General features: G+C 32.9%; 1 protein-coding gene across 4 annotated transcripts in view; it reads right to left on the bottom strand.

The window, feature by feature from the left end:
* Nhe2 (Na[+]/H[+] hydrogen exchanger 2) overlaps positions 1 to 8,205 on the bottom strand; it is a 70,566-nt gene extending 62,361 nt beyond the window's left edge. For all 4 annotated transcript variants that reach the window (XM_017608701.1, XM_017608705.1, XM_017608711.1 and 1 more), the window contains exon 1: positions 6,704 to 8,205. In XM_017608701.1, the coding sequence (XP_017464190.1) occupies positions 6,704 to 7,936 (1,233 nt within the window). In that variant the 5' untranslated portion in view covers positions 7,937 to 8,205. The remainder of the gene's footprint in view (positions 1 to 6,703) is intronic.
* Between the last annotated feature and the right edge of the window lie 5,204 nt (positions 8,206 to 13,409).

The following is a 13,409-nucleotide window of genomic DNA, read 5'->3' as shown; positions in this document are numbered from 1 at the left end:
CAGTAGGCAAGATTTTGTTTATTTTCGCACGAATGTCTTACAAAAAAAGCTTTCATGGTGAAAAGCTCTTTTGACATAAAGCGCTTTTATATGGAATTGCTCGCGCTGCAACAGCCGCAATGACCGATGGAGCAAAGCAATGACGCGCGATTCAAGAGATCCGAGGACGAATGCTCTTCTTTTATTTATTTTTTCTTTTTTAATTTAATTTTCTTTCAATTTCGAGATTTTATTGTTTTAAAAAGAAATATATATATCTTTTTAATTTCATTTAATTTTCAGGAACTTTCAATTTGTTCAAGTTATTTTTCTCTTTTAACTTTTAGATTTCATTGTTTTAAAAGGCAATTTTTTCTTTTACTTCTTATGAAGTAATTTAATTTTTTTTTGTAAGTTATTGTTTTTTTTATTAATATTTTTCTTTGCATTGTAGATATTGTTGTTTTAAAAAGAAGTTAATAGACGTGTTTATATTACATATTTTTTATTTATTTTGAAAAAATTATTTATTTTTATATAATTAATTTTCTTTTTTTTAATTCAATTTAATTTTTAGAAAAAAATTGTTTAGCAATAAATGCTAAGACCTCCTCATCAGCAGATCTTCCAATTAGTCTTTCGAAATACAGAAAAGGGCTCTCAGGGTAATTGCGAGAATTGACTATTGTCTTACGCAAAACTTTTGTCTTTCGAAAGACTACGGTTAGATGACAGTTGCTAGAATTGCATTGTTGAAAACACAATCACGCCGACATTGCAAACCCTCCCTTCCCTAACATTTAAAAACGTTTAACAAGACAAGAAGAGGTGCTTACATACATTAAACTTTGTACAATTTTTATGTAAGCGCTAGTAAATTTCACTACAGGGTACATTTTGTAAGTATTTAATAATATTGCATTTTCAGTACATACATACATATTTCATACACATACTTTGCCTTAATGCTTTCCCTTTCCATGCGGAAATGACGAAAATTGCATTTCAAATGCAATCAAATTGTTGTTAATTATAAATTTTGAAGAGAAACTTTTGCTGCGGTATACGGCATAGCAAAACGTATAAATAATAAAAAAAACTTAAATAATTTAGAGGCAAGAAGTTGATGCCATCAACAATCGATACGCCCACTTAACACTTTGCGACATGTTTAATAGCTTGGAAATGCACCGCTATTTAAGTGAATTTAATTTACAGCTTATTATATTATACTATACATGCATATTGCTAGCTGAGAGTGAAACGTTGATAAGTCCACTTTTTATAAAAACTCATATTTTGATATAGGAAGCAAGGGATAATTGTGCTTTGTAATCTGTTTTAATACACTAGTCGAGTCGAAATTTTAGGCAATGACATTAAATTTCCGATACGATTGGACTCTCGAAAATCGATTTGCATCCGAATAATCTGAGTTTTCTGAATAATTATTATTGAGTTATATTTTTCCACTTATAAATAATTATTATTTAGAAAACTTAAAAGGCTATATAGACGCAACCAACAGAAATTTTGACCGGCAAACTTTGGGACTTTGCTGCCTCTGAAAAGTATATGTCGGAAATTGCCATATACTTATTAAATAATTTTAATTGAATTTAATTAATTAAACAGGTGACAACCCTCTTCAGACACCTTAAAAAATCGATATAGGCAGCCCTCTTAAAATATTTTCAAACTAAAACCTTTCGCCTGGCATCCATATTGTGATACGTGTTCCACTTATCCAATTTCCTTATTCGGGTAGAATTAGACGTTTTAAATAGATGGCAGCTCTCTTACATGTACATAGTTTGAAATAAAGCCTTTCCCCTGGTAAATCCCTTCAATAACCTTCTTAATGCTCAAACTAAAGGTTTCTTAACAACAATAACTACTCAACTGTTCCTCTAATTCAAATTCGACTTATGAAACGGGTGGCAACCATATTCAAAATATTTTCCAACCACAGTCTTTTTAAGCTTATTTCCTCTTGCTTCCATGAGTATGGAATTGATTTTAAATATATCCAAACCAAGTGCTACACCACAAATACTTCTAGATATATGCAGTATGAAAAATTCCGTTTGTATGGGAGGTGCCACGCTCCCTTGTCTAAAGGTAATAAGTTGGGTTTAACAACACTTAGTGTGCAAAATTTCATTATGATCGGTTGAGTAGTTAAAGTGTGAAAACGTAACAAGCAAAGAAACTCACTTTCGGGCAGAGTCATGAAAAAGTAGATATGGTATTTCACCATACATTACATGAATTAGGGTGGTCCAAAAATTTATGAGAAAATGTAAATTCGGAATTATTATGCTCCCACCCCCTAGGATTGTTTCATACCGAAAAAATGTACCCCTATTTTTTTATTATGAAATCAAAAAATATTTAGAGGTCGCTCAAAGCGCTCAAAGTTTTTCATGTATTTTATATGGGGAAAAACAACTTTTCATAAAAATGCAGGAGATTCCCTATAACAATACCCAATTTTTATTTAACCATTTTTTCATAGAGACTATAATTTATAGGTCCGTACCATTTCTACGAAAAGTTGTCTGTTTTTCTATATAAAATACATCGAAAACTTTGAGCGACCTCTAAATATTTTTTGATTTAAAATTAAATAAATAATATAAAAAAAACTTTTTAATATACAACGCTTTTATAAATGGACTAAAAAGTAGAAAATANTTTAAAGAAATGGCGTGTCGTCTATTTCCGGTGTAGCAAACGTAGTACATAGGGCGACATCTAGATGTCATCTACCTCGCCCTATTCACTATGCTTTTTTATAGGAGCTTTTCAAAGCTTTGCTTTATGGTGTCGGACACACAACATTGAAAGTTTCTGGAACACAACATTGAAAGTTTCTGGAACACAACATTGCAAGTTGATAAAAGCGTTGTAAAATAGGGGTATATTTTTTCGACATGAAACAATCCTAGGAGGTGATAATAAAAAAAAATATAAAAAATTCCGGCTTTACTTTTGTGCATACATGCCCACTAGTAGTGAGAATTTGTGTGAACTTTGGGTTTCATGAGCAGGTAGCAGCTTCCACCACGTTATGCTGATCTCAATAAACAAGAAGAAAAAGTTGTTTCAACCCTTTGAGAGGTGTATGTACTAATAAAAAAAAATATACAGACACTATTGTGGCAGACCCGTAAATATGTTATGACGCAGCTTTGACGGTAATTGTCAATGCAAGGATGCAATAAAAAGAACGAAAAGAAAAACAAAAACAAATGAATATTAGCAATATATATATAAATAAGAAGTATGTATGTCATATGTAACTAGGCACACGTTCCTATGGCATATACAAATAAGAATTCTTATTCATTGTATGCACATTAGATCGTGCCTTACGATACATATATGAAAAAATAAATATAAATACAAAGTTTCCAAGTGGGTTTCGCACATTTGAGATTAGAATATCAAGGAATACAATTTTTTGGTGGATTTAAGCACGTTTTAAAAATAGCTAAATCGAAACAGTCCTCACCATATACATATATATCTAGCCTTATGTAATATTTTTGGTAGTTAAAAAATGGAAAGTTCTGGACAAAGGGAATAACAAACAAGTAAGAAAGTCTAAGTTCGGAGCCGAACATTAAATACCCGGCGCAAGTATTAACTTCAGGAGGGTCTCAAAATTATATTTCCCCTGCAACCGCTGCAAATATTCGTTTATGTGGTTCCTGTGAAGGGCGCCCTCTGAGCAAACACGTGAGCCCGACTTGATGAAATCACAGTTGACAGTTGAAGCCGAGCGGCGAATGCCTCTCTAAATAGTTTTAATTTACTCAAAATGTATGTCCATATTTTAAATAGCTGAAAATTTATTTCCCGTTTTTTAAATAAAAGGTATATATTTCCAGTTGTTACTCGAATTTTGTGTCCATCATTAAAACGACTGGAAATTTATGGCAAGTTTATAAATTACCGTTTATTTTCTATTTTTAACTATCGAAAAATGTATATCCGTCTTTAACATAACTGAAAATTTGTGTTCAGTTTATCACTTACTAAAAACGTATGTCCAGTTTATTACTTTCAAAAAATTTATGTGCATAAATAACGCAAAATGTATGTCTTGTGTCAAACCAACCGAAAATGTATGTCCAGTTTATAAATTAACATATGTATATAAACGGCCAGTTTTAAAATGACCAATCATTTATCCACAGTTTTTATGTCCATTATTGAAATAACTGCAAATGTATGTGCTGTTTTTTAACTAACCAAAAATTATGTACTTTTAAATTACCTCTAATATATGTATGTCCATATTTCAATTAACAGAAAATTTATGTCCAGTTTTTAAATTACCTAAAATGTATGTGCAGTTTTTTTTTTCTTACAAAAAAAAATGTATGACCATCTCTTAAATAACTTGAAATTTACACATGTCTAGTTTTAATTGACCAAAAATGTAAAAAAGTACAGTAAAAGCGGATTCCTCAGATAAAAACAAAAAACTTTATCTTTAGATTTTTATCAAAAACCAATCAAACCGATAACACTGTAGGGACGCTAAAATCACAAAAAAAACACTGAGACACGTAAACTGAATTTTGAGTCATAAATTACGGAGCTGTATACCGTTCTTCTTGATCAAGTAATTTTCCCAAGATTTTTTTTTTTTTTTTAAATACGTACGGGGGGAGTTTGTGGAGGGGGCGGTTTAAAATGTTAAGCTCCTGCGCCCTAGGATTTTTCTAAAGGAGAAAAGAGAATATATCGAATGTAATCGGGGACCCATAAAAAATCGTTAGTTTTAAAAATGTTGAAATAAACAATTGGGAATAATATTTGAAATCCCCGAAAGAGAAACAGAGTTTTCGGATCGAAAGCTATTGATTTGCAAGAATTCTAAACCATTTCTACAAAAAAAATTTGTTTTGAGGTAGTTAAAAAAAGTATGGATATTATTTTTTTCCATTGAGAAAAATCCTACGGGTGAGAGCTTAACATTTTACATTTTTTTTCTACCCCACTAATGTACATACCTACATATTTTCATATAAACTACATCTTGAAAGCCGTAGTATGTTACTTGCATCCATGCGCTAAAGTTTATAGCTTCGCTCATTTAGATAGTCGTAGTTGTTCGAAATTGCGGCAAGTGCCTCTAACACTTTGTCATAAAGTAGACATTTATATGCAGCATATTTGGATACACTACAACCATATGTACATACGTACATAGAAGAAAATTTATATTTATACATATAAGTAGTCATAGCTACCAGAGTAGCATCGAGATTAAATCATAGTGGAAAAAAATAAACTGGTGTACGGATATGACTATAAATTGCAATAAAATCTAAAAGAGGTAATAAATAGAGATATTGCATACATACTTGTTCGAATACATATGTACATATCTGCACGTTCGATGCTTCATTGCATTTGCTTTATAGTTTTGGATACATACGTCTATGTATACTATATACAAATAGTACTTATATGTATCTAAATAGATACTTATTTGCTTACAATATAGCTTGTAATAAAGTCAGTCAAGTGTATGTACATATATGAATAGCAGACGACCGGCGGTAGGTAAATATTAGATATAGAATACAAAAACTGGTATCTATGTTAGCTGTCAGTCTGCTGAGTTCGTAATATTTATACACTTTTCAAGTTCAAGGTTGCCTATACATATATACATACATACTTAGCAACATCGAAAGGAAATTCCATTTAAATGTGATTATAACTATAAGATATATGGTGCCATTATGAAACCTAACTAAATTCGCGGCAGCTGCGCCCACATACTTGCATACATATTTATGTCTGTTTGTACATATTTATAAATACAAACACGATCATAAATTCAATAATCAATAAGCTCACTAATTAATATTGAAAATGAAGTGTTAAAAAGAGCTATGGAAGATGGAATTCTTTGGCAAGAAAATAAAAATAAATAAATTTGGGCTTTGGATCAATAAATCATTGGGAATTACACGTTGCTATAAAAAAAAAACTGGTTACATGTACTATTTATGTCATATAGTAGGGTGGTAGCGCGGGTCTAAAAAACAATTTTTGGTACCAGCAGAATTTCAAATACACCGAAAAAATTTTAGGTCAGAATCAGAGAATAGGGATGTTGTGTCAGAATACCTGTCATTTCCGCTTCTTTTAGGAAATTTAAGTTAAGTTGAGAACGATTAAAAGCTCAGTTAGTCTAGACTTAATCTTCGTAACTTAAATTTACTCAATATTTTACATACATAAAAAAAAATATTGGAAGTTGGTTAAAAATATGTTCGCTTCTGGCCTAATTTGACGTGTTGAGTAATCGTTCACTATTTTCTAAGGTAAGTTAAGTTCAGTCTAGGCTAACTGAGCTTTGGCCCCGTGAACCAAAAAGATTTCCTATTAAAAATGTTTTCATAATGAAGCTTTTTTAAATATCGCTTGTTTGGCATCCTTATTGTGCTCAACTAATAATTTGAAATAAAAATTTAATTTTTAACTAGGTGGCAATCTATCTCTATGCAAACTATCCCTATGCCAAATTTTATCATTTAACCAAGAGATTGTTATGACGTTTCAATGGTACCTTTTCTAGCCAATTCGGTGAGCCATACAATTTTCAACAATGTCGCGGTCACTCGGTAATCCTACGCAAGCTCATTTAAATTAATAAGATAAAATATTAAGCAAATATCAATCTGTAGGTACTCACCGTCAATCGCGCAGGCGTCACACCACTGTCGCCCTGTGACGCGTCTGTTGCAGTCGTAGCCGCAATAACTGCAGCTGGTGTCGGCATAGTCGCGCTAAATTCAACTGCAATCGAATTTTCTTGCACCAAACTATTCGGACGGCCTTCAATGCGATGCAAACAGGAGAAGAATACACAGACGATGAAGAGAAATATTAATTTACGATTTGTCAGCAACTTAAAATGCCGAGACGGTTTTGTTTTGGAAGCATCTTTTTCATTGTCTAGCGGTGCATGCGATCCGATGTCGCTTTTCTTTTCATGTTCTTTTCTTTTGTTTTCCTGTTCCTGTCGCCTACGAGCCTCGACGAAACGTGGATCGTCATGTTTAATAGTAACTGCATCACAGAATGCAACGAATGCTAGCCATAAGCTAAGGAGTTGAGCACGCGCGAAAGCAAGTACATCACTTGTTAGCGATTCACTGTTTTTTAATGCATCATCAGCATTTTGTATGCTTGTTGCAATTGAAGAGTTTGCTTCTACTTTAGTTTTGGTTTTTACGCTACGGTCAGTTATATTACTACTTTGGCTTAAACTTATAGTTGCGATTTTTGGACAACAGTCACTAATTACTACATTATTATTATTATTATTATTATTACTACTATAGTTTTCATTATAACTAACATTTTTCGCATAATCTTTATTAACAGCAGCACTATGATTTAGGCGATCATTATAAGCGTTTGCAAGTTTTTCTTTGCAATTATTAGAAGAATCACTAGCATTATTATTTTTCGTATTTTTATTTGCAATATTTTTCATAATTTTACTAAAAGTAGCACCATTCAAAACCGTTGTCACTTCATTATCGATAGAAACATTTTCTGTAACTGCCTTACTGTTAATGCCAGAGCTGACATCATCACCATCACTATCTGTACAATTATCTAACGCAACGGAGTCCGAATCACAATCAGAATCAGAATTAGAATCATTTTCATTATCATCATCACCCTCGATGCCGCCTACCGCAATTCTGGTTGTCATCGTCGTCGTTGTTGCCATTGTCGTAGCGGTCGCGGCGACAGCGGCAGCTCTTTGACACTTCACGCATCCTATTTGTGCTTGTTTTGGGTGACACCAGCAGGCATATGGTTGCCTCGAATCTCTTTGATGTTGCAACATATCCACGTAAAATCCATCAGCTGGTACACTCTCATAAATAGTCTCTTTCATTTTATTTGCCATTCGTTGCTGTTCGCTATTCAAGCAATTATGCAGCTGTTAGGTAAACGTTTTCACTTCTAATTTCTTTTTCGATTTTTTTTTTGTTATAGCATTTTCATGTTAAATCGTATGGATTAACATAACAGCGATAGGGATGTGTTGGCAGAAGACAAGACACTGTGTGAGATAGAAATAAATAAAATTTCACTTGCCGCAACGTAACACGCGATGTGGGTATGTATTCCAATAAGTGTGAAATAATGCGTAGAATTAGGTTTTATACATATTTTTTAACCCCTCTCTGCGTGCATCAAGATGTTTTTGTATTATCTCTCTAGAATTCAATTTTTTAAGTAGGTTTTAAAACTGAAAGAAAATAGAGAAAAAAAATAAATTGGTATTGTATTACAGAGGGTTTTACATGGTTAAAAATTATATTGCATCATACTGTATTTTTTAACCTTCCAAAACAAAAATGGAAACTTAAAAGCAAAAACTTCTAACTTATAGTCAAATACTGTATCGGTGACAAAGATTTTGTAACCAACAATTTAAACTTTTTCATATATTTTTTCGAAAAAAAACTGTGACAAGAATTTGTCACTGATACAGCATAGAGCCGTTAGTATAGGAAGAGTTCAGAGGGCCGCATGCATCGGCACTACTTAGCACTTGCCCTATGGATGCCCTCAATGCTACTTATTACAAACCTATTTTCTGCAGAGGCATTCACACCTTCACGTAATGTATACCTAACGCCCACATCTATATTCTTAAAATCGATAATGCTGTTTTTTTTCAAAATACTGCATTCATACGATTCAAAAATTTCTTTTGTGCTACCTAAATTTTTACAATCCACAGAAGACGAATAAATTGATCAGTCGTTAGTACAAAACGGTATAAGCTAGCAGCGAATTGTGCGTGGAAACACGGTATAAAAATGCATAATGGTAATTTCCAAGCAAAGTGTACATGGCAGGTATTTTTTATATTTTTTTTAAAGATTGATAAATAGAGGTAAAAAACACACTGAATATTCAATTTCGGTAGAATTTGTCATTATTCATATAATGACACAGCTCACATTGTACTAGGAAATATCTTCCGCGCGACTGTTGCTTCAATCAATAGCTCCAAGCGGTTCGCATAAGTACAGCCTTTAACATAGCGCTACAAAAGGAAATTCAAATAGTAGGATCTTGATTGACAGGGCACTTCAGCGAAGCTCGAAGCCATAACTATAGCCGGGCGTTGTGGCATATGGCCCCATCTTTTTGAAAACGCATTTCGTCCATATCAAAATCTGAAATGACGATTAACTCGTCTATCTGATATTAATAAAAATTGGAGATCATTAATCCGCTAAAGTGGAAATATTGATAGGAAGCAAAACATTTTCGAGAATGTAAATGGTTCAAACGAATTTACGTCTTAGCTTAAAGACTCACGCAATAGCAAAGATTATCTGCATGGAAAAATACAAATTAATATTTTCCCCCGAAAAAAATACACATAGATAGATAACATATCTTTTAATTTTTCCACCAATCGAATATTTTGCAAACGCAACTTACAATTTCATAAAATTTACGAGGCACTCACAACGGTTCAATTAACATAGTTGCGATATGCATACACACATAAAAAAAAAAAGTTCTCAAAATTCACTCTATGACACTTGTGGCTCTATCACAGCCTGATAATAAATTAATAAACGCGCGTCAACGCAATTGAATTATCAAACAGGCGCCAAAAAAAACTACTATATCAAATTAAGTATAACGCTAACAAAATCACCAATTAACAGGCAAAAACACCAACTGACCTGTAGCAATAACCGACTTAAACTGGTTAAAACTGAAATTGGACGTGTGGTATTTAACGATTTTTCGAGTAAACTCTTAATATTGGGAGAAATTTTCACACCAACTCAATGATTAAAAATAAGTAAAGGGTGATGCAGATATTTCAGACAATTGGTACTAGGCTTTGGCAAATTTAGTCATGGAGTGATACTCAGTTGAACAACGAGTAAAAGTGATCCAAACAGTGAACAGGTGAACAGTGAACGATATTGTGGCATGATAACAAATTTTATATAGGCTAAATTAAATGACGTGGACTAGGACAATATGTGGTTTCAACACGACGATGCCACTTACCACGACGCGCATTTAACAATGGCCATATTGCAAACAAAGTTCCCAGAACGCCGAGAAAAGTATGGTCTAGAACAGAGATGGGCAAAGTGGCTTCCAGGAGCCTTTTCAACTTGAATGAAGGGGGAAGGAGAGCGTAATAAAATTTTTTGTACTTCGACTCTCATTACTAATATGTATGTATATCATGATGTTAATGTATTTTTTACACCCCATTTACCAAGAAAACTGCTTTACCACTTGTGTAGCGCTTGCTGGCTCTTTGACTGCTTTAAGATCCAAAAGTCTGCCCATCCCTGGTCTAGAACGATAGTTAAAACCCAAAGTCATGGAAAATTTTGATATGCGCATCCAATGTTGCTAGAGGAGTCGTGGTGGCCATTTTATGGATATTGTGTTTCATACATACATAAATGCCATAGACTAAAAAACATCATTAAATTACAAAAAAATAAAATAATTTCAACAAATTTTTCTATATTTTATTTATAAGAGAAAATTTGCGGTCCTATTAAAAATCACCCTGTATTTATGTGCTATCATACGACAACACATATGTTAATTACAGTTTATGTGAGATCAAATGCATACAAAAGATTTGCACAATACACGTAATGACGTAACGATGAATTAAAAACTCATAGCCAATAAATTTATGCCAGCAAGTGTTTCTAATTTCATATTTGCTTAGAATGTTATCGAAGTTCGTAAAACGAAATGATTGACAGCTAGACAACTCATTTCTTGCTTTATTTACCTTCGTTCTTTTTTGAACAAAATAATTGCAAAAGAAAAAGAAATTGATCGTAGTTACTGCAAATTTGCATGCTTCATTTAGTTTGCATATTTAGCACAATTAGCACTTTGTAAATTGAAATCTGTTTCGCAAAAATTTTTTGTTTATATTAAAAGTCCATTAGCGTGCAATTATTTTGTTATTAGTAGAAGTATAAATAATACATAGCTCCGCCATGTATTAGCAATCTTTCTTAGTGGTCTTTTCAAACATCTGTTCGAACCACAAGTTACCTAAAGAAATATATTTACAGGGCAATTCTGGCAACTGTCTTTCAATTCACCACAGTTTTTCAATTCACCACAGTCTTTCGAAAGACAAAAGGCTTTCCTAAGACAATTGTCAATTCTGGAAAATATTTCGAGAGCTCTTTCTGTCTTTGAAAAAACTAATTCAAAGATATACTAACTGGAGGGTCTTAGTATTATTCTGCTTGTCTTTTAGTAATAAATTTTCTAAAAATAAAATAAAATAACAAAATATATATATAAAAAACTAAAAATAAAAGAAAATTTAATTTAAAAAAGAAAAATAATAATAAAATTAGTCTCCAAAAATTAACGGAAATAAAAAAATATTTTTCCTTTTAAAACAATATAATCTAGAAATCAAACGAATTTAAATCAAAAAATAAAATAATTCAATTAAAAAATAAAATAATTAAATTAAGAGAAAAGAAAATATGAATAAAAAAAATTTTAAAATTAAGTAAAATTTAAGAAAACAATTATTTTTAAAACAATAAAATCTAAAAATCAAAAGAAAATTAAATTAAAACAAGATTAAATTAAATAAGAAAAAATAAGTTTCTAAAAATTAAATTAAAAGAAAAAAATTCGTTTAAAACAATAAAATCTAATAATCAAGAAAAAATTTAACTCGCAAAAAAAATGATTTAAAAAAATTCCGCTGCCCGAGGATTCGAACCGCGCCTCTTTCCCAGTGCTTTGCTCACTCGGCCATTGTGACATCTCCACTTGGTACATGCTCAATTGTTTTCTGCCAAAAAAGCCTTTTAATATGAAACTTGGCAAGGAAGCTCTTTCAGGTAAGACCTATAAGATTTTATTACAATCTTATAGCATTCTTTTGACAACCAACAATTTCTACCCTTAAACTATGGTTCTCACCTCGTGTTTAGGGAGAGGAATGTGTAACCATCACCTGATTAGTAAGGAAATTAGTCTCTAAACGGCCTGAGTGCTCTCACTATTTATCTCCATAAAGCAAGCATCAGGCCTTATAAGCAAATTCAGCTTAGTGGTATGGTCTTTTTAAGGACTTTTAACAGCCTAGCTGTTTGACTCAAAGTGTCAATACCAATGCAGTATTCTTTGAACGAAGTCCTTTTCAAAGAACGAACTACTCTCTATGAACAGCGGTAGCGTTCCCAGTGCATCTCAGCATTTACTACGAGGGTCCGGTTTAAAAGTTTCCACGAATAACCCTCAATCTCTGCAGCTCCTTATTCCATCAGGGAACAGGAGTGCGACTAAGGGGTGGATGACGTACTCTGAAGCTACTTCATACTCTGAGCCTACAGCCTGTCTGTCCGCATTAACATATTTAGCATCATCGCCAAGAAGAAATGCATAATTGCACAAGTTTGGTAATTGTGTAAAGTGGAAGGACACTATAAGACAAGCCCTCGGCCCAATCGAGTTTAGTCAAATAGGATTTTAACCTCAAGTAAGCCACTCAATGTACATACCAGCCCATATTTTGGCACGTGACACCAACGGATTTGGGTGCTCCTGCTTCCTACAAGGTGCCACTACTTTCCGTGTAAATAATCTTCAGGACAGAGGTCCTTTGGAGGGTGCAGCTGTAGGAGGACTTCCGGCGATCGCACCGTAGGATTTTTCCTATCTGTGTTTCGCCGACTGCTCCTCCTTCTTTTCCTTCTCATCTGGAAAATAGTAAGCCAGAAATACTTATCCGGCTCCGACTGTTTAGAAGAGTGCTTGTAAACTCCCTTCGGAGCCCATAACCCTGTCGAAAGTGCTTGTGGGTACCAGCTGTAGCTTAATCCTGAAGTTCATCTATCACATTGTTTGAGAGTTTAAACCAACCGTGAATACCTGAACTCTTTTCCGGCTCAGCAATCAGTTTCCATTTACTGTAAGACAGATTAATAAGAAAAGACGAAAACAGAACAATGTACGACATGTAGTCTCGTCGATTGTTTTGTGTTAATTTCGACAAACTACCTCTGAGCTAATACTCAAACCAATTTATCAACTTAAAACCAGTAAAACTCCGAGTTAAATAGATAACCTATGTGTTCAGTTAATTATCCCAAACCACTTCCCTCCTACTTTTCTAGCATTCATTGCTTATGTGGGACGTCACTGCCTTCCATTATCACCACTAAAAGTGCCAAATATTTCCGTTAATACAAACTCAATACAAAATGAAAATAAAAAAGTTTAATGCTAAAATTGCAATTCATTCAATATTCCTTATTAAGTGGTATTGCAAATTAGCAAGCAAAGTAATAATAAGTATGTATGCAAACATTTGACTATTTGAACTA

Source organism: Rhagoletis zephyria, unplaced genomic scaffold (assembly GCF_001687245.7).
Source record: "Rhagoletis zephyria isolate East Lansing unplaced genomic scaffold, Rhagoletis_zephyria_1.1 Rzeph_scaffold_00178, whole genome shotgun sequence".
Classification (NCBI taxonomy): Eukaryota; Metazoa; Arthropoda; class Insecta; order Diptera; family Tephritidae; genus Rhagoletis; species Rhagoletis zephyria.
The sequence above is the reverse complement of the archived record's forward strand: the minus strand, read 5'-3'. Positions and strand labels throughout refer to the sequence as shown.